Source organism: Rhinoraja longicauda, chromosome 3 (genome assembly GCF_053455715.1).
Source record: "Rhinoraja longicauda isolate Sanriku21f chromosome 3, sRhiLon1.1, whole genome shotgun sequence".
Taxonomy (NCBI): domain Eukaryota; kingdom Metazoa; phylum Chordata; class Chondrichthyes; order Rajiformes; family Arhynchobatidae; genus Rhinoraja; species Rhinoraja longicauda.
The window spans coordinates 14,238,778-14,261,168 of NC_135955.1; the positions used below are offsets into that span (position 1 = coordinate 14,238,778).

Sequence of the window (22,391 nt, forward strand, 5' to 3'; positions counted from 1 at the left end):
CCTCTCCACATTCACTCTATCCAGGCCTTTCACTATTTGGTAAGTTTCAATGAGGTTCCTCCCCCCCCTTATCCTTCTAAACTCCACCCGGTACAGGCAAGTAATAGAATAAATATATACATGTTTGTGGGGAAATGGGCTTGAGATGATTAGTCTCGCTGGGTTCTCCTTCTTTGTTTTAGAAACAATCCGGTAAAATAATTCAGCAGACCTCACCTGGGCAGTGCACAGAGAGCCGCCAGGCTTCTGGCACCGACAAAGTTACAAAAAGTTCATCAAACAATGTTATCTTCTTCTCGCAGCGACAAACCAGGCTTGTTGTCGCAAGCGGACCAGACCTCCCCCCCGCTGGGTCCCCTTCAATCATGGCAGGCCCCCTCCCGAGTCCCACCATCATTCTCGGTGGCCCCCTGCTGAGTCCCACCGTTCTAGGTCCCCCCCGCCAGGTCCTCCACCGTTCTCAGCGCCCCCCCCCCACCAGGTCCCCCCTTCGATATAGGCCCTTTGTTCCCCCTTTGTTCTCGGCCATCCCACACCAGGTCCCCCCTTCGATAGAGGCCTTCCAAACCAGGTCCCCTGTAATTCCCCCCCCCCCCCCACCAGCCGGGTTCCCCTTCGTTCTCGGCAGCCCCGCCTGCTGCCTGACCCATTGAGTTCCTCCAGCAGTTTTCTCTTTCGCGCAAGAGTATCGCTCTTTGAAAGAGCCGCCGTGAATTCAGCGGGAACAATAGCCTTCGAGCTGCACCGCTTTGAAGACTCGATGATCCCTCTCCTTTACGTTTAGAGAAGTGCTTCGAAAGGCAACATCTGAAGTACTACAACCTGGGAGAGTCGTGGACTCGGATTCTTCACGGTGATGTCGTAACATGCTTATGTACTGAAGATGGGATTCGCTCCATCCCCTTGGCTTGGAAAGGTCTCTGGAGAAGAGTTTATATAACGTGGTGAACCGTGCATTGTTACCATTGACAGCCACCAGAGTTCCTGTCCTCCTGTTCATTGTAAAAACCCTTGAAGATTGTCGGTACCGGGGCGGGCAAAGACCATGTTTATTGAGAAGCCTAGCCAGATTATATCTTTGCTGAAAAGGGGAACATAAGGCTGGAGTAAGTCATCATCTCTGGAGAACATGGAGAGGTGACGGGTCGGGTCGGGTCGATAGTCATATTCTGACTAATTGTAGGGAGGGTTGGAGAGGGAGCTGGGCGAGGTTTTATCTATTTACTGATCCATTTCATAAGGGATAAATGTTGGTCAGGAAAGATGGATCAGCCACGATTGAATGGAGGATTAGACTCGATGGGTCGAATGGCCTAATTCTGCTCCCATGACATGAACTCATGAATGAGCTAACAGGGGAAGTTACAGTTAAATAAGACATTTGGACAGATGTATGGATAAGATGAGTTTAGAGGGTTATGGGACAAATGCAGGCAAATGGGACCACAGCAATATGTCAACTTAGATGAAGCCTGCACAGCTCTATCACTCAAATAAACCAATACCAATATTAGGGTACAAGCCTGTGGGAGGTGTTAACTGGGCTGTTCTATTCCCTGTATGAAGCTGTATCCTGATAGAGCACTAACCTCCATAGCAAGAAGGTAGACCATTTAGAATGGAGATGAAGAAAAACTTTATCAGTCAGAGAGTTGTGAATCTGTGGAATTCTCAGCCTCAGAAGGCAGTGGACGCCAATTCTCTGAATGCATTCAAGAGAGAGCTGGATAGAGCTCTTAAGGATAGCGGAGTCAGGGGGTATGGGGAGAAGGCAGGAACGGGGTACTGATTGACAATGATCAGCCATGATCGCATTGAATGGCGGTGCTGGCTCGAAGGGCCGAATGGCCTCCTCCTGCACCTATAGAAGGAATTAGCGACGTTGGTTTACAAAAAATAAGATATTATATGCTGGAGTAACTCAGCAGATCAGGGGTCATCTGTGGAGAACACTGACAGGTGATGTTTTGGGTCGTGTGGGGTTTCTCCGGGTGCTGCGGTTTCCTCCCACGTCCCAAACGTGCAGGTTTGCAGGTTAATAGGCCTCTGTCAATTAAATTTCTCCAAATGTGCAGGGGGCTTAGAGGGAAGAAGGGTGCCAACCAGAAATGACACCTATGCATGTTCTCCAGAGATGCTGCCTGACCCGCTGAGTTATTCCAGCACTCTGTGAAACACCACCTATCCATGTTCTCCAGAGATGCTGCCTGACCCGCTGAGTTATTCCAGCACACTGTGAAACACCACCTATCCATGTTCTCCAGAGATGCTGCCTGACCCGCTGAGTTATTCCAGCACTCTGTGAAACACCACCTATCCATGTTCTCCAGAGATGCTGCCTGACCCGCTGAGTTACTCCAGCACTCTGTGAAACGTCACCTATGCATGTTCTCCAGAGATGCTGCCTGACCCGCTGAGTTACTCCAGCACTCTGTGAAACGTCACTTATGCATGCTCTCCAGAGATGCTGCCTGACCTGCTGAGTTACTCCAGCACTTAGAGTCGTAGAGTCTTACAGTGTGGAAACAGGCCCTTCGGCCAACATGTCCCAGCTACACTAGTCCTGCCCGTGTTAGGCCCATATCCCTCCAAACCTGTCCTATCCACGTACCTGTCTAACTGTTTCTTAAATGTTGGGATAGTCCCTGCCACAACTACCTCCTCTGGCAGCTTGTTCCATACACCCACCCTTTGTGTGAAAAAGTTACCCCTCAGATTCCTATTCAATCTTTTCCCCTTCACCTTAAATCTATGTCCTCTAGTCCTCGATTCCCCTACTCTGGGCACGAGACTCTGTGCATCTACCCGATCTATTTCTCTCATGATTTGTGCCTTTTTGTTTTACTTGTATATTAATACTGCAGGAGCAGGCAGTCATTAGAGTCCCAACTGGAACCCACCGAGCCCACTGTGGCATCAAACCCTTGTCCAGTGATTCGCGCCACTGTGCTGCCCTGCTCTCTCCATTCACTTTGGCCACCAGCCTGATCCAGGTGTGGGCACCTGTAGTCCGGGAGCCATGGGTGTCCGAGGAGAGGGAATGGAGGAGCAGGCAGAGTCACCAGCTGACTGATGCCCCCTGAGATCCACAGACAGCACAGTAGCACAATGGTAGAGTTGCTACCTTACAGCACCAGTGACCCGGGTTCGATCCTGACCTCAGGAGGTGTTTGTACGATGTTTGTGTATTCTCCCTGTGACTGCGTGGGTTTCTCCGGGTGCTCCGGTTTCCACCCACACTCCAAATACATTAATGTAGATTCATTGGCTTCTGTAAATTATAAATTGTCCCTAGTGTGCAGGATAGTGTTAGTGTACGGGGTGATCGCTGGTCGACATGAATTCGGTGGGCTGAAGGACCTGTTTCCACGCTGTATCTAGATTTTTAGGCTTAGTTTTAGAAATACAGCGCGGAAACAGGCCCTTCGGCCCACCAAGTCCGTACCGACCAGCAATCCCTGCACATTAACACCATCCTATACACACGAGGGACAGTTTTACACGTACACCAAGCCAACTAACCTACAAACCTGTATGTGTGTTTGGATTGTGGGAGGAAACCGAAGATCTTTAAAGAAAACCCACGCGGTCCCGGGGAGAACGTACAAACTCCGTACAGACAGCACCCGTGGTCGGGATTGAACCCGGGCAACCGGCGCTGAAAGCTCTGTAAGGCAGTAACTCTACCACTGCACCACAGTGCCGTCCTTGCGATCTCTAAAGTGTACAAGCACTGGCTGGATAATGGCCTCGGAAAAACCTTGTGGAAATTTGTGTTGAGCTGGAGCCTTGGTGCTGTGTATCCAGCTGATGACTGTTGTCAACAGGTAGAAAACAGGGACCGCAGGTACTGGTTTACACAAGTGCTAGCAACTGGGCTGTTCCATTCCCTGTATGAAGCTGTATCTTGATAGAGCACTAATCTCCACAGCAAGAAGAGAAGGAACTAGCAACGCTGGTTTACAAAAAATATGATATTATATGCTGGAGTAACTCAGTAGATCAGGGGTCATCTGTGGAGAACACTGACAGGTGATGTTTTGGGTCGTGTGGGTTTCCTCCGGGTGCTGCGGTTTCCTCCCACGTCCCAAAGGCGTGCAGGTTTACAGGTTAATAGGCCTCGGTCAATTAAATTTCTCCAAATGTGCAGGGGGCTTAGAGGGAAGAAGGGTGCTGACCCGAAATGACACTAGTGTATGGGGGTGATCTCTGGTCTGCATGGACTCAGTGGGCCGAAGGGCCTGTTTCCAGGCTGTATCTGTAAAGTGTAAAGACTTGGTTTGTTTGAGGAGATGACGTGTGTCCCGGAGAGTGACTGTTCCTTCTGATTTGCAGCTTGTGACACAAGCCCTTGCCGCCACAATGGAACGTGCCAGGAGATTCGGGCCACCGGTGAAGCAGTTTGTTCCTGCACCCTGGACTATGCGGGGAAGAACTGCGAGATAGGTATCGCCACGCCACAGAACAGCGCACGGTTATCTCAGATTCAGATTTGGGGCGGCACAGTAGCCCAGCGGTAGAGTTGCTACCTCACAGCGCCAGAGACCAGGGTTCGATCTTGACCTTGGGTGCTGCCTGTGTGGAGTCTGCTCGTTCTCCCTGTGACTGCGTGGGTTTTCTCTGGGTGCTCTGGTTTCATCCCACAACCCAAAGACAAGGGGGGTCATTAGGTTCACTGGCCACTGTAAGTTGCCCATCGTGTGTAGGTGAGGGGCAGGATGGGGGAGAGTTTAAATGAGAGAATATGGGGAGAATTTAAAATGGGATTGGTGTGGATGAATGTAAATGGGTGGTTGATGGCTGGCATAGACTCAGGGGGCCGAAGGGCCTGGTTCTGCACTGTATCTCTCTGTGAGTAGTACTCATTGGAATTGAATGTGAATGAAACTGGCAGCATTAGGTGTGAGTGACCACGCGGTACCCTCTCCCTCTCCCCCCTCACCCTCCCCCTCACCTCCCTTCTCTCTCTCTCTCTCTCTCTCTCTCTCTCTCTCTCTCTCTCTCTCTCTCTCTCTCTCTCTCTCTCTCTCTCTCTCTCTCTCTCTCTTCTCTCTCTCTCTCTCTCTCTCTCTCTCTCTCTCTCTCTCTCTCTCTCTCTCTCTCTCTCTCTCTCTCTCTCTCTCTCTCTCTCTCTCTCTCTCTCTCTCTCTCTCTCTCTCTCTCTCTCTCTCCCTCCCCCCCTCCCCCCCTCCCCCTCTCCCCCTCTCCCCCCTCTCCCCCTCTCCCCCTCTCTCCCTCCCTCCCTCCCTCCCCCTCTCCCCCTCTCCCTCTCTCCCCCTCCCCCTCCCACGAACATTGCCAGAGGTTCCGCTGTGCCAGGAATACATTTCCACAATGGGTTGTTTAACACGGTGTGTTTTGTGTCCAGACACTGCTTCTGACTGCTACGAAGGTGATGGGAGCTCGTATCGAGGAAGGCGAGGCAGACTTCCTCAGGGACCGACTGTCTACGCTGGACGTCTAACTTCATAACCTTGGAGTTTGACATCAGGAGCGTGGATGACCCCCACAGCCTGGGTGTGGGGGACCACCCTTACTGCAGGTGAGAGATGGACACCTCAGAGGTCCCACGTAACATTGAGCATGACGTACCGCAGCCAATGGCTCAACAGTCTTGGTATCTTCCATCCTTGTCCGAGAGGGCGGCAAATTTTAGTTTTTCTTTTTTAGATTTTTAGATTTAGAGATACAGCGCGGAAACAGGCCCTTCGGCCCACCGGGTCCATGCCGCCCAGCGATCCCCGCACATTAACACTATCCTACACCCACTAGGGACAATTTTTTACATTTGCCCAGCCAATTAACCTACACACCTGTACGTCTTTGGAGTGTGGGAGGAAACCGAAGATCTCGGAGAAAACCCACGCAGGTCACGGGGAGAACGTACAAAACTCCGTACAGACGGCACCCGTAGTCAGGATCGAACCTGAGTCTCCGGCGCTGCATTCACTGTAAGGCAGCATCTCTACCGCTGCGCCACCGTGCCGCCCTTGTGCCAGCCTGTGGTCCTTTGCAACTCCCAGAGGTGGTCACTCCACGTCAAAGAATTATAGAATAGGATTGGTACCAAATTATAGCTCACTGAAAGTAGACAGGCCAGGACACAACCCAGACCATCACGCAAACCAACCTCCCTTCCATTGACTCCATCTACACTTCACGCTGCCTCGGCAAGGCCAGCACCACAATCAAGGACCAGTCTCACTCCGGTCACTCCCTCTTCTCCCCTCTCCCCTCGGGCAAGACCTACAGAAGTGTGAAAACGCACACCTCCAGATTCAGGGACAGTTTCTTCCCAGCTTTTATCAGGCAACTGAACCATCCCATCAACAACTAGAGAGCAGTGCTGAATTATCATCAGCCTCATTGGAGACCCTCGGACTATCTTTAATTGGACTTTATTGCACTTTATCTCGCACTAAACGCTATTCCCTTCTTTATCTTGTATTTGTACACTGTGGACGGCTTGATTGTAATCATGTGTAGTCTTTTCACTGACACCACAAAAAGGCTTTTGACTGTACCACAGTACACGTGACAAGAGAAGGCGTACAGCACTATTTCCTCATCTGTCAGAATGTCGAGTGCAGGAGTCAGGAAGTCATGATGCAGCTTTGCAGGGCTTTGGTTCGGCCGTATTTGGAGTATTGCGTGCAGTTCTGGTCGACCTCATTACAGAAAGGATCTGGCAGCTTTGGAAAGGGTGCAGAGGAGGTTTACCATGATGTGGCTTGGATTGGGGACCAGAAGGAGCATTATAGAGTTATACTGCACCACAAATAACCCTTTGTTCCAACTCGTCCATGCCGACCAAGATGCCGCCATCTAAGAAGGACACAGCGTGCTTCAGCGTGCCAGAGGGTGGTGAATCTGTGGAATTTATTGCCACAGACGGCGGTGGAGGTCAGGACATTGGGGATTTTTAAAGCAGAGACTGATAGTTTCTTGTTTAGTAAGGGTGTCAAAGGTAACGGGCAGAAGGCCGGAGAATGGGGTTGAGAGGGAAAAATTGACCAGTCATGATTGAATGGCAGAGTAGACTCGATGAGCTGAATAACCAAATTCTGCCTCGATGTCTTATGGACTTATGATAACTCAGTAGGTCAGACAGAATCCCTGGAGAACACGGGCAGGTGATGTTTCAGTTCATGACCCTCCTTCGAGTTCCATGTATATCTGTTTGACCCACATCCCTCTAAAGTTTAGAGGGACATGGATCAAATACGGGGATGTGGGGAGTAGTGCAGACTTGGTGTCTGGACGGCATGGGCTAGTTGGGCCGATGGACCTGTTTCCATGATGTATGTCTCCATGACTCAATCGCACCCTTCGTGTGGTTGATCCATCCAAGTGTGGTCCAACTAATGTTTAGTACAGCTGAAGAAGGACGTCCCAACCCTTACACTCACTGCGGACAAGGCTGCAGATGCTGCAATCTTGAGCAAACAACTGGAGGACCTCAATGGGTCAGGCAGGTTCGATGGAGAGAACGGACAGCAGATGTTTCTGGTCGGGACCACTCGTCAGAAGTGAATGCAGGTTAAATCTTGCAGCGAGAGACTTAATATTACTGATTAAAATTGTGGTATTATTGTACATTTATCTGTTGTGTTGTTGCAGTAGCGTGGAAAGTTGCAGCAATTAAGGATTTCATTGTCCCCTACCCTGTTCGTTTGACAATTAAACGGTCTCCACTCTTAAAGTGGGCGGGAGTTTTGGGCCATGGCTGAGTGGCTGTGTGTTTGTTTCAGAAACTTGGACAATGATGAGGAGCCCTGGTGCTACACGCTAATCAACGACGCGATCTCCTGGGATTATTGCACAGTCCCACAATGTCTAGTGCAAGGTACACCTTTTAAATAGTCTTTTAGTGGCTACTCTAGCTCCCGGCGCATTGATTAGATTTTAGATTTTTTTTTAGATTTAGAGATACAGCGCGGAAACAGGCCCTTCGGCCCACCGAGTCCGCGCCGCCCAGCGATCCCCGCACATTAACACTATCCTACACCCACTAGGGACAATTTTTACATTTTACCCAGTCAATTAACCTACAAACCTGTACGTCTTTGGAGTGTGGGAGGACACTGAAGATCTCGGAGAAAACCCACGCAGGTCACGGGGAGAACGTACAAACTCCGTACAGACGGCGCCCGTAGTCAGGATCGAACCTGAGTCTCAGGCGCTGCATTCGCTGTAAGGCAGCAACTCTACCGCTGCGCCACCGTGCCGAAAGGTTGGAAACAAAAAACTGCAAATGCTGGTTTGTACCATAGAAAGGCACAAAGTGCTGGAGTAACTCAGCGTGTCTGGCAGCATCTCTGGAGAACATAGATGGAGAACGTTTCGGGTCAGGACCCTTTTTCAGAGATTTAAATTTTAAACTTCTTTAAACTTTGGCCCTCTCACCTTAAAAGTACACCATGGCATCTGAGGAGTATGAATAAGGGTCCCAACCTGAAACATCACCCATCCTTTTTCTCCAGAGATACTGCCTGACTCACTGAGTCATTTCAGCACTTTATGTCTGTCATTGTTTAGTTTAGTTTGGTTTACAGATAGTTTGCAAAGGGGTCCTTTTGCCCAACGAGTCCACCTTGATCATACACTAGCACTATCCTACACACTAGGAACAATTTATCATTTTTATTGAAGCCAATTAACCTGCAAACCTTTGTATCATCGGAGTGTGGGAGGAAACCGGAACACCCGGAGAAAACCCACATGGTCACGGGGAGAACGTACAAACTCCGTACAGGCAGCACCCGTAGTCAGGATCGAACCCGGATCTGTGGTGCTGTGAGGCAGCAACTCGACATTCCTTTAGTTGAGGGCAGGGTGCCCACACAGGGGTAGAGTGGTGAGCCTGGGTCAGGCCAAGACATCTCATGGGGACATAAGCATCTGGCAGCTCTTGTCACAGTGGGTGCAGGGAGGGTAAGAGCCAGAAGATTATACAGCGGAGAATATGCCCTTTGGCCCAATATGCCCATTCCCACCAAGATGCCCCACCTCTGCTGGCATGGTCCATCTGTGCTATAGAGTGACGTTGAACAGGTTAGGGATTTATCCTTGGAGTGCAGGTGGCCCATATCTGCCTGCGTTTGGCCCATATTGTTCTACACCTTTGGGGCGGCACAGTGGCGCAGCTGGTCAGCACAGACTCATTGGGCCGAAGGGACTGTTTCCACGCTGTATCTCTAAAGTGTAATGTCTTTAAAAATCCATCCATGTTCCAGTCCAGGTGTCTTTTAAATGTTGTTGTAGCACCTGTCTCAGCTACCTTTTCTGGCAGTTCATTCCATATATCCACCACCCTCTGTGTGAAAATGTTGCCCCTTGGGTTCCTGCTAAATCTTGCCCCTCTCACCTTCAACCTTTGTCCTCTGGTTCTTGATTCCCCGACCCTGTGTAAAAGACTCTGCGCATTCATCCTGTGTATTCCCCTTATGATCTTATACACCTCTATCACATCATCCCTCAGGCTCCTGCGCTCCAAGGAATAAAGTCCCAGCCTGCTCAACCTCTCCCTGTAGCTCGGACCTTTGAGTCCTGGCAACATCATCGTAAATCTTCTCTGCACCCTTTCCAGCTTGACAACATCTTTCCTATAACATGGTGACCAAAACTGAGCACAATACTGCACGAGTGGCCTCATCAACGCCTTGTAAAACTGCAACATAACATCCCAACTTCTCCAGTCCTTACTCTGACTGATGAAGGCCAATGTGGCGAAAGCCTTCTTGCCCACCCCTATCTACCTGTGACCATGCAACCGATGAATAGCTCAACCTCTCCCTATGGAGTGCTCAGGCCTTCAGGTCCTGGTAAGATCCTCGTAAATCTGCGCTCTCATCAGTAAGGCTGGCTCCTTCCTGGGGGTGGAGTTGGGTTCATGGGAGGTGATCTTGGAGGGGAGGATGCTCCTCAAACTGCGGAGCATCCTGGACAATACAGCTCACCCCCTCCATGACACACTGGCCAACCTGAGGAGTATCTTCAGCAACAGACTGGTCCCACCAAGATGCAGCACAGAACACCACAGGAGATCCTTCTTCCCTGTGGCGATCAAACTGTACAACTCCTCCCCCTTCTGTCGTGGGGTAGACTGAGACTGAGACTGACTCCCCCTCCACGCCCCACACCCCCCCTCAATCTTTGCAGATCCCCCAAGCCTTTCCACTCATCACTTTAATATCACGTTTCATGTATTTTGTTTTTTTTGTGACTGTTGGCAAATCAATTTCCCTCCTGGGATAAATAAAGTTCTATCGCATCGTGCCGTATCATTGCAAGGATGTTTCCCTTGGGCTGGGGGATGGTGGCGGAGTTCAGAACTGTTGCCGCTGTAAGTTATTTCAAGGGTGAATTAAAATCTGACTTGCTTTGCTTTTGGGATGGTTATCGTGGCCACAGCTTGGAAGCTTACCGTAAATGCCTCTGCTTTCTAATTTTTAGATCCTTGCCTTTCAAATCCCTGTGAAAATGGAGGGACTTGCACCAGAGACACCTCCCAGGACTCTTACTATTGTCTGTGCAATGATCGATTCTCAGGAGCCACCTGCCAGCAAGGTAAGCAAGCACTGTTCATGACCGAGGCCGAGGTACAGGTCCACCAACGGTTTTCCGGCAACTGGTGGTCCGGCAGATCCTTTAATCGGGACAAAGTTACGAGAGAGCACTTGAAATCCCCCCCCCCGGAAGACCCCCACTGAAAATGTGGCGCCTAGGCTGGGGAGAGGCGGCCGATTGCGAGCTCATCGGGACTTTCGCTGCCGCTTGGTGGGTCGAGCTTACCCCCTGCGGCTGGGGCTCTGGAACGCTGGCCCGACTGGAGCTGCCGGGTCCGTTCCCATTGCCGACTTGTGGGCCGGGATCTCGACCCCGAAGCCCATGACCTCTGTGGGTGTGGAAAAGCGGATAATACGGCAAGGGTCTGGGAGCAAGGGTGCCGGGTAATCGGTGGTGGACTTGCACTATGTTACTGGGACTTAGTAAGTCCAAGGGGGCCCAACGAACTGATGCTGGGATCTTGGGCAAAAAGGCACAGAGCGCTGGAGTAACCCAGCGGGGGGGGGGGGGGTCAGGTGCCATCTCTGGAGAACATGGATAGGTGACGTTTCTGGTCGGGACTCTTTTAGTAAGCGACTGAGTTTAGTAGGTGTAGGGAGAGTTGGAAAAGAGGTGGGGGTGGGACAAAGAGTGACAAGTGATAATAATAATAATAATAATAATGCATTGCATTTATATAGTGCTTTTCTAAACACTCAAAGACGCTTTACAAGGTTTACTAAATCATAAAAGAAATTAAATAGATAAATAAGTAAACGAACAGAAAAGGAGACAGAAGGTGAGGTGACGGTCAGTGGTTGAAGGCAGTGCTGAACAGGTGAGACTTCAGTGATGTTTTGAATGTGGTGAGTGAGGAGGAGTCTCTGACGGTTTGGGGTAGTGAGTTCCAGAGGGTGGGAGCAGCGATGGAGAAAGCCCTGTCCCCCCAGGATCTGAGTTTGGTCCGAATGGGGGGGGACAGGAGGTTGGCAGCAGCAGAGCGGAGGGTGCAGGTGGGAGTGTGCCTGTGGAGGAGGTCAGTCAGGTAGGATGGGGCCAGGTTATGGAGGGCTTTGTAGGTCATGAGGAGGATTTTGTACTGGATTCTCTGGGGGATGGGGAGCCAGTGGAGCTTGTAAAGGACGGGGGTGACATGGTCACGGATCGGGGAGTGGGTGAGTAGACGGGCAGCGGAGTTCTGGATGTATTGGAGTTTATTGATGATTTTTGAGGGTGAACCATAGAGGAGGCTGTTGCAGTAGTCCAGACGGGAGGTGATGAAGGCGTGGATAAGGGTTTCTGCGGCTGTGGAGGAGAGGGATGGACGGAGACGGGCGATGTTTTTGAGGTGGAAGAAGGCTGTCTTGGTGATGTGTTTGATGTGTTATGTGTTTGATGTGATAAGGATGTAGAAGCAAGGAACTACAGATGCTGGTCCACAAAAAGAGACACAAAGTGGTGGTGTAACTCAGCTGGTCAGGCAGCATCCCTGGAGGACATGCATAGGCGACATTTCTGGTCAGACTGATTGTAATAGGGAGGGGAGAGAAAGCTGTAAGTGGGTGGGGATGACAAAACCTGACAAGTGATAGATGGGTGCAGATGAGGAGGGGGGATTGGCAGATGGCCGGTCAAAAACACCAGAGATTTAAAAAAAAAGTAGACAAAAGACTGAGATGAGAAGAGGTGTAAAATGTGAAGCCAGAGGAAGGGATGTACTGTAGGTGGGAGGGAACAGGGGAAAGGGGATGGGGAGGGGCAGGATTGGGTGAGGAATGGGTGCACAGCAAGGTGGGGTTCAGGGAAGAAGGGGGGGAGAAGAAAGACATGGGGGGGGGGGGTGGGAGTTCAGGCAGTCCAAAGGGAGACCTGACCTCAGCTGCTGTCTGTACGGTGTTTGTACGTTCTCCCTGTGATCACGTGGGATTTCTCCGGGTTGCTCTGGTTTCCTCCCACATTTCAAAGGCGTGCAGTTAAATTTTAATGTTAATTGGCTTCTGTAAATTGTCCTTGTGTGTGTGTAGGATAGAACTGATGTGCGGGGATCGCTGGTCGGCGCAGACTCGGTGGGCCGAAGGGCCTGTTTCCACGCTGCATTTCTAAACTAGACTAGACTAGACTAGACTATGTTTGGGTTTCCCACAGATATTTTGGTCTTCCTCCATATCCCAAAGACATTCAGGGTTGGTGGATTAATTATCAACTGTAAATTGTTCTGAATGTGTCATTGAGAATTAGAATTTGTTGGGAGGTGATGAAAATGTGTGATAAAATAGGATTGGAATGCAGGATTAGTGTAAAGATGTGATTATTTGCACAGTAGGGACTCAGTGGGCCAAATGGCCTTTTTCTTCATAAGTTCTTAAATCATAGAAACAGCACAGTCGCGCAGAAGTAGAGTTTCTGCCTTACTGCCCCAGAGCTCCAGAGACCTGGGTTCGATCCTGACTACGGGTGCTGTCTGTATGGAGTTTGTACGTTCTCCCTGTTTTACCGCGTGCGTTTTCTCCGGGTGCTCTGGTTTCCTCCCACATTCCAAAGATGTACAGGTTTGTAGGTTAATTGGCTTCAGTAAAAGATTGTCCCTAGTGTGTAGGATAGTGCTAGAGCACAGGGTGATTGCTGGTCCGAGCAGACACAGTGGGACAAAGGGCCTGTTTATGCACGTTATCCCCAAACTAAACTAAACGAAACTAAACTAAAAGAAGTGGGCCATTCGGCTCATCGAGTCTACTCCGCCATTCGTTCATGGCTGGTTTACCTCCCACTCAACTCCATTCTCCTGCCTTCTCCCCGTAACCCTTGACACCCATACCAATCAAGAATCTGTCAATCTCTGCGTCAAAAATACCCAATGACTTGGCCTCCACAGCCTTCTGTGGCAAGGAATTCCACAGATGCACCACCCTCTGACGAAAGGAATTCCTCCTCCTTTCTGTGGCAATGACTTGGTTCCAGTTATTTTCGTAAGTTCATAAATTGTGGATGCAGAATTAGGCCGTTCAGCCCATCAAGTCTACCCCGCCTTTCAATCATGGCTGATCTATCTTTCCGTTGTGTTTCAGAAAAGTGCCTGGAAAGTAGCCACCACAGGTACTTCAGCGTCGGAGAAAGTTGGAGCCGAACCATCAACGAGAGAGTTGAAGGCTGTGTGTGTACCAAGAGTGGGCCGGAGTGTCACAGCGTTGCACACGAAGGTGACTTCCCAAGTCCCATACTTCCCTTTCATCCTCTCCTCTCTCCCCTCCACCCTATCTCCTTCCCCCCTATCCCTCCCTCTGGCTTTACATTTCAATCCTCTCATAGAAACATAGAAACATAGAAAATAGGTGCAGGAGTAGGCCATTCGGCCCTTCGAGCCTGCACCGCCATTCAATATAATCATGGCTGATCATCCAGCTCAGTATCCTGTACCTGCCTTCTCTCCATACCCGCTGATCCCTTTAGCCACAAGGGCCACATCTAACTCCTTCTTAAATATAGCCAATGAACTGGCCTCAACTACCTTCTGTGGCAGAGAATTCCACAGATTCACCACTCTCTGTGTGAAAAAAAACATTGTCATCTCGGTCCTAAAAGACTTCCCCCTTATCCTTAAACTGTGACCCCTTGTTCTGGACTTCTCCAACATTGGGAACAATCTTCCTGCATCTAGCCTGTCCAACCCCTTAAGAATTTTGTAAGTTTCTATAAGATCCCCCCTCAATCTTCTAAATTCCAGCGAGTACAAGCCGAGTCTATCCAGTCTTTCTTCATATGAAAGTCCTGCCATCCCAGGAATCAATCTGGTGAACCTTCTCTGTACTCCCTCTATGGCAAGAATGTCTTTCCTCAGATTAGGAGACCAAAACTGTACTCTCCTCTCTTTACCTGCCACCCTTTTGTCTCTTTTAGCCTTTATCACTTACTCCCCCCATCTACCAATCATTCCCCCCCCTCACCTGTATCCACCTATCACTTTTAATAAAAAGGAACTGCAGATGCTGGTTCATACTGAAGATAGACACAAAGTGCTGGAGTAACTCAGCAGGTCAGGCAGTATCTCAGGAGGTGACCTTTTGGGTCGTGACACGTCTTCAGACGGAAGAAAGGTCCCAACTTGAAACGTCACCTATCCATTTTTCTCCAGAGATGCCGCTTGACCTGCTGAGTTACTCCAGCATGTTCACCTACCACTTGCCAGGTTTTGTCCTGCCCCCACCTCTCTCTTCCAGCTTTCTCCCCTTTTCTCCGTCAGTCTGAAGAAGAGTCCCATCATGTGAAGTCACTTGTCCATTTCCCTCCACAGATGCTGCTGGCTAAGGTGAGAGGGGCAAAGTTTAAAGGAGATGCGCAGGGCAGGTTTTTTTGCACGGAGGGTGGTGGGTGCCTGGAACACACTGCTAGGGTGCTGGTGGAGGCAGATACCATAGTGGTCTTTAAGAGGCTTTTGGGATAGGCAGGGAATGGAGGAATATGGGTTGGGTGCAGGCAGATAATAACTGGCCTTGATATCATGTTTGGCACAGGCATTGTGGGGTGAAGGGCGGTAGATGGTTTGGGAGGTGGGTGAGTAAAGATAGCACCTTTAGTACGAGGGACTCGATGTGTGCTGGTGGTGGAGGGAGTGAATGGTTGGGGTGGTGGGTGTGATGGCAAGCTGCTTTGTACTGACGGCTCTGAGCCTTTAGAGATACAGCATGGAAACAGGCCCTTCGACCCACCAAGCCAGTGCAGGCCAGCGATCACCCCGCACACTAGCACTATCCGACAAACTGGGGACAATCATTTTTTTTACTGAAGCCAATTAACCTACAAACCTTGGAGTGTGGGAAGACTCAAAGAGTGGTAGGTACTTGGAATGACCTTCTGGAGGAGGTAGTTGAGGCAGGTACTATCGCAGTGGTGCCGACACGGAGGGCACGGAGGCTATTGAGGGCGTGCAGCGTAGGTTTACTAGGTTAATTCCCGGAATGGCGGGACTGTCATATGTTGAAAGACTGGAGCGACTAGGCTTGTATACACTGGAATTTAGAAGGATGAGAGGGGATCTTATCGAAACGTATAAGATTATTAAGGGGTTGGACACGTTCGAGGCAGGAAACATGTTCCCAATGTTGGGGGAGTCCAGAACCAGGGGCCACAGTTTAAGAATAAGGGGTAGGCCATTTAGAACAGAGATGAGGAAAAACCTTTTCAGTCAGAGAGTTGTGAATCTGTGGAATTCTCTGCCTCAGAGGGCAGTGGAGGCCAATTCTCTGTATGCATTCAAGAGAGAGCTAGATAGAGCTCTTAAGGATAGCGGAGTCAGGGGCTATGGGGAGAAATCAGGAACGGGGTACTGATTGAGAATGATCAGCCATGATCACATTGAATGGCGGTGCTGGCTCGAAGGGCCGAATGGCCTCCTCCTGCACCTATTGTCTATTGTCTATTGACCGCCGGCTACGGGAGCCAAGATCGTCCCGTGAACGGAAGGCTCGAGGCCCCCGACCGTGGGAGAACAAAGAAGGGGAGAAGATGGAACTTTTTTTTCGCCTTCCATCACAGTGAGGAATGTAGAGGAGTCGCTGTGGTGGATGTTTATGTTAAAATGTATTTTGTGTGTTCTGTTGCTTTTTATTGGTATGGCTGTATGGCAAATCAAATTCCTCGTATGTTGCAAAACATACTCGGCTAATAAAGTATGATTATGATTAAGAAACATTTAAACAGGAACAGGGGTATGACAGGTTTAGAGGGATATGGGTCAGACGCAGGCAGGTGGGACTAGTGTAGATGGGGCATGTTGGTGGGTGTGGGCAAGATGTGTGGAAGGGCCAGTTTCCATCTTGTACGACAGTCTGACTCTGTTACAGATTGCAAGGAGAGCCCGTGCCTCCATGGGGGGGAGTGTCGATCGGTCCAGGCCACCGCGGAGATCGTCTGCAGCTGCAACAACGGTTTCGTGGGGAAGTACTGCGATATAAGTAAGCACCTTCAACACTGTGGGCCGAAGGGCCTGTTCCTGTACTGTACCTTGGCCAGAACCTGCTCCCACCGCAATAACTGCTGCAGGTTAACCCCACAACCGGAATACCGCACATGCTGGAAATCTGAGACAAAGCATTGTGGGTGGCACAGTGGCACAGCGGCAGAGTTGCTGCCTCACAGCGCCAGAGACACGGGTTCGATCCTGACTACGGGTGCTGTCTGTACGGAGTTTGTCCATTCTCCCCGCGACAAGTGTGGGTTTTCATCTATAAAAGGAACATCACCTATTCCTTTTCTCCAGAGATGCTGCCTGACCCGCTGAGTTACTCCAGCATTTTGTGTCCTTTTATGTAAACCAGCATCTGCAGTTCGTTGTTTCTAGGATCTTTAGAAATAGGAGGTGAACAATGTTTAAATTAAATCAATATGAGGTCAGGAATAAAACCAGGAAGCGCTGGAAACACTCAGTGGGTCAGGCGGCATCTGAGGAAGGAGAAACATCAACTCTGTCTTGGTCCTGAAACTTTAACTCTGGTCCTCTCTCCACAGATCACTGGTCAGTGCAGACTCGTTGGGCTGAAGGGTTAATTGTTTCTTAAACGTTGCAATAGTCCCTGCTTTAACTACCTCCTCTGGCAGCTCGCTCCATACACCCACTGCCCTTTGTGTGAAAAAGTTACCCCTCAGATTCCTATTATATCTTCCTCCCGCCCTCACCTGAGACCAATGTCCTCTGGTCCTTGATTCCCCTACTCTGGTGAAGTCAAGTCAATAGTCAATAGTGCTTTATCTATCAAAGACGTACAGGGTATGTAGGTTAATTGGCTGGGTAAATGTAAACAATTGTCCCTAGTAGGTGTAGGATAGTGTTAATGCACGGGGATCGCTGGGCGGCACGGACCTGGAGGGCCGAAAAGGCCTGTTTCCGGCTGTATATATATGATATGATATGATATGATAAGCAACTGCACAGTGAAATTCTTTTTGCATATATTACACACGTGAGTGCTGCATGCACTGTGTGTTTACCCAGTCTATTCCTCTCATGATTCTAAACACTGTCCTCACCCAGACAAGAATGAACACTGTTATGAGAACGATGGGATGACTTACAAAGGTACTGAGGACGAGACTGAGTTGAACATCGAGTGCATGCCGTGGAAGGAGGACTTTGTGCGAAACAAGTTGAACATCAGTAGCTTGGAGGAAGCTCTCCGCCTGGGTCTTGGTGACCATTCCTACTGCCGGTGAGGAAAGAGGGAACATATTTGCCCGAATGTCCCCTTGAGCTATTCTCAATTTAAGTCCGGGTCGTTAAAGTTGTACAGCACCGAAGCAGGCCATTCGGCCCACCAATTCTGTGATGACTATCAAACACCCAATCAAACCAATCCTGGAAAGAGTGCAGTGAAGATTTCCAGGGGTGTTGCCAGGACTGGATGTAGAGAGGATGTTTCCACTAGTGGAAGAGTGGAAGACTGGTGGGCAAAGGTTGTGACTTCAGAAAGGAGATGTGGAGGAATAACATCCGATGAGTGTTTGATGGTATTGGGCCTGTACTCACTGGATTTTAGGATGAGTCAAGTCAAGTCAAGTCAATTTTATTTGTATAGCACATTTAAAAACAACCCACGTTGACCAAAGTGCTGTACATCAATGCAGGTACTAAAAAAGAACATACAATGGCACACAAACCTAACAACACATACATAAACAGTTCACAGCGCCCTCTCAGAGGGCCTCAAACGCTAGGGAATAGAAGTAGGTTTTGAGCCTGGACTTCAAGGAGTCGATGGAGGGGGCACTTCTCATGGGGAGAGGGATGCTGTTCCACAGTCTAGGCACTGCAACCTCATTGAAACTTACCGAATAATGAAAGGCCTGGATAGAGTGGATGTGGAGAGGATGTTTCCACTAGTGGGAGAGTCTAGGACCAGAGGCCATAGCCTCAGAATAAAAGGAGATGAGGAATTTCTTTGGTCACATGGTGATCAACCTGTGGAATCCATTGCCACAGGTGGCTGTGGAGGCCAAGTCAATGGATATTTTTAAGGTACAGATTGACAGATCCTTGATTAATAAGGGTTATGGGGAGAAGGCAGGAGAATGGGGTTGAGAGGGAAAAAACAGATCACCCGTGATTGACCGGTGGAGTAGACTTGATGGGTCGAATGGCCTAATTCTGCTCTCATAACTTCTGAACTAAAGACTCAAGGGGCGAAGTTTATAGGGCTGAGACTTTATTTCTAGGAGGGCAAGAGACTGAGGGGTGATCTTATAGAGGTATAAAAAAATCATGAGGGGAAATAGATACAGTGAAGGTGCATGGTAATTTTCCCCCCAAGTTGGAGAATCAAGAACTAGAAGGCATGGGTTTAATTTGAGAGAGGAAAGATTTAAAAGGGACTGGTGGGCAACATCTTCATACAGGAGGTTGTTGATCTATGGAATGAGTTGTCAGAGTTTGTGGTTATGGCAGCTAAAATAACAACATTTAACAGACATTTGGATTAAATGAACACTCATAGTCTTTCCCCCCCCCCCCCCCCCCCCCGAGGGTAAAGATTTCTTAAACCTAGAGGGCTTAGGCTTAAGGTGAGAGAGGATAGAGGGACCTCAGAGACAACCTTTTCATTCAGAGGGTAGTCAGTATCTGGAATGAGCTGTCAGAAGAAGCAGGTGAAATTAGTTATTTAAAGACATTTGAACAAGCATATGAAGAGAAAGGGTTTAGAGGGCTATGGGGCCCAATGCAGAAGAAGCAATCGAAGTGGATAAAATGCACAACTTTTAAAAGACATTTGGATGGGTATATGGATAGGGAGGTGTTAGAGGGATGTGGGCCAAACGCTAGCAAATGGGACTAGCCCAGTCTTCCAACTTGGTCAGCATGGTCAAGGTGGGCCAAAGGGCCTGTTTTAGTGCCTGTACATTGTAAATTATCCCAAGTGTGTAGGAGAATGCTAGTGTATGGGATGCTCATCACCAACCAGCGACCGCCCCATATACTAGCACTATCCTACACACTAGGGACAATTCACAATGTACAGAAGCCACTTAACCTACAAACCCGCACGTCTTTGGAGCGTGGAAGGAAACCGGAGCAGCCGGCGAAAACCCATGTGGTCACGGGGAGAACTATCCTGTAGATAGCACCCGTAGTCAGGATGGAACCCAGTTCTCTGGCGTTGTAAGGCAGCAGCTCTACCACTGCGTCACTCTGCCACCACTGAGATGTGGAGTTCAGAGTTAATGCTGTCATTTATTGCCCATCCCAATTGTCCCTGAGGTCATTAAGAGTAAACACCCTGTTGTTAACGGAGAACATGGATAGGCGATGCTTTGGGTTGGGGCCCATCTTCAGAGTAGATTTATGTAGTTTTATCTAGTTACCTGAATTTCCACTCCTCAGTTTCCTGCCTCGTTGTAAATCTGTATAAACAAAGAGCTGCATATGCTGGTTAATATGCAACAGTTCAGGGTGGCAGAGCTGGTAGAGTTGCAGCCTTACAGCACCAGAGACCCGGGTTCGATCCTGACTATGGCTGCTGTCTGTATGGAGTTTATAAGTTCTCCCTGTGACTGCATGGGTTTTACCCGGGTGCTCCGGCTTCCTCCTACACTCCAAAGACGCACATGTTTGTAGGTTGATACAGAGTGGTGGAGTAGCTCAGCGGGTCAGGCAGCATCTCCGGAAAACTTGGATAGGTGACATTGCAGGTCGAGACCCTTCTTCAGATTTATTATATTCTTTAGACTGAAGAAGTATCTTGACCCGTCTTCTATCCATTATTCTCCTGAGATGCTGCCTGATCCGCTGAGTTACACCAACATTTTGTGTCCATCTTCGGTATAAATCAGCATCTGCAATTCCTTCCTACACATTTTGTCTGCTGCCTGACCTGTTGTGTTACTCCAGCACTTTGTGTCCTTCAGAAAATCTGTCCTGTTTTATTCAATCCTCCCACCCACCTCCCACCCCACTGTTAATCCACTGCTAGTGTGATTTGTTGTTGTGCAGAAGAAACACAAGGGACAGAAAGATTGAACCATTGTCTGTTTATCTTGTGCAGAAACCCAGATGGGGATAAAAAGCCTTGGTGCTACATGATGTTGGATGATCAGATATCCTGGGATCACTGTGACATCCCACAGTGTGGTACAGTAAGTGAGTGGCTGGCCTTTACATTTCTTTTTTACATTATTGTCGGGTCCACAATTATGCATTCTTCTTCTTCTTCTTCTTCTTCTACTTCCAAACCCACAAAACGACAATGGATGCAAGATCACCTTCAGTTCTGTGGATAAAACAAACTGAGGAAAAATAAGATTTTGGAGAGCTGAGCTAGTTATTCTATTAAAGATGGACACAAAGTGCTGGAGTAACTCAATGTGTCAGGCAGCAGTTCTGGAGAAAATGGACGGGTGATGTTTTGGGTTGGGACTCTACTTCAGATGACCCAAAATGTCACCTGTCCAATGACTCTAGAGCGTGTCTACCTTTGGTATAAGCCAGTATCTGCAGTTCATTTTTATTTCCAGTTATTCTATTGTCTCACAAAGGTCATGGATTGATGTGATCAATAATTGAGGTTCACGTCCACTCCCGAATTCTCTGTAACTCCCACGCTGAAATGCCAAACTCCAAATTATTTTGTTTGTGGTAAAGTGTCCTGTGATCTTGATTTAGTTATGAAACCACACAAACTGCGCACACACAGCACCCGAGTCCAGGATCAAACCCCAGTCTTTAGCTTTGCGAGGCAGCAGTTCTACCAGCTGCGCTACCCTACCGCCCGAAATTGGATGGAACATGATAATACTACTTCTGGGCGGCACAGTGACGCAGCGGTAGATTTGCTGCCTTACAGTGTGCCGGAGACACCGGTTCGATCATGACCTCGCGTGCTGTCTGTACGGGGTTTGCACGTTCTCCCTGTGATCACGTGGGTTTTCTCCGGGTGCTCCGGTTTCCTCCCACACTCCAAAGGCGTGCAGGTTTGTAAGTTAATTGTCTTCCGCAAAAATTGCAAATTGTCCCTAGCGTGTAGGATAGTGCTAATGTACAGGGTGATCGCTGGTCGGCGCGGACTCGGTGGGCCGAAGGGCCTGTTTCCACGCTGAATCTCTAAGCTAAACTATACTGGCAGCCGTGCCACTGTGGCGGTTCAGTCGTTGAGAGACGGAGGGGAAACAACTTAATGTGAAACGGGTTGCTTTTCAGAATGCAAAGACACAGACAGCCCAGGCACATGCCTCCTTCACGTTGCTCCCCCGCTCTACTTTACCCTTCATGTTCCTGTGTTGACGGCAGGTTTTATTTTATTGGAACTTGCGTCTGCCCTGTTGTCCCACAGACGTTGTCCCAAGGAGACCCCCTCCCCTGGCCAGGATGTTTGTGGCCAGGGTTCCCAAGCTCTCCTGCGGGAAGCGGAGGCACAAGAGCTTCCGTCAGCGCGTCGTGGGGGGTAGCACAGCCATGAGAGGCGCACACCCCTGGATCGCTGCCATTTACATCGGCGAGACCTTCTGTGCAGGAACACTCATATCTTCCTGTTGGGTCATCACTGCCGCCCACTGCTTCATAAACAGGTAACCAGACACTTCAGGACGTCGGTATTGGTCATAGAGTCACAGTCATACAGCACAGAACCAAGGCCCAACTTCCCATCTTCCCAGCTCTTAGCGAGGAACTGAACTGCCCTCTCACCAGCTAGAGAGGAGTCCTGACCTCCCATCTACCTCATTGAAGACCCTTGGACTATCTTTAATTGGACTTTACTGGACTTTATCTCGCACTAAACGTTATTCCCTTTACCCTGCAGCTGTACGCTGTGGGAGTGCTTGATTGTAATCGCGCACAGTCTTTCTGCTGAAGACAGACATAAAAT

General features: G+C 49.3%; 1 protein-coding gene across 1 annotated transcript in view; it reads left to right on the top strand.

The window, feature by feature from the left end:
* The window catches only part of hgfac (HGF activator), a 39,923-nt gene that overhangs the window by 8,683 nt on the left and 8,849 nt on the right, over nucleotides 1-22,391 (top strand). Inside the window, 11 exon segments of the mRNA XM_078432064.1 lie at nucleotides 785-916; nucleotides 4,336-4,446; nucleotides 5,369-5,413; nucleotides 5,416-5,542; nucleotides 7,752-7,846; nucleotides 10,456-10,569; nucleotides 13,614-13,745; nucleotides 16,386-16,496; nucleotides 17,573-17,747; nucleotides 20,574-20,668; nucleotides 21,858-22,092. Of these exon segments, the coding sequence (XP_078288190.1) occupies nucleotides 785-916; nucleotides 4,336-4,446; nucleotides 5,369-5,413; nucleotides 5,416-5,542; nucleotides 7,752-7,846; nucleotides 10,456-10,569; nucleotides 13,614-13,745; nucleotides 16,386-16,496; nucleotides 17,573-17,747; nucleotides 20,574-20,668; nucleotides 21,858-22,092 (1,372 nt within the window).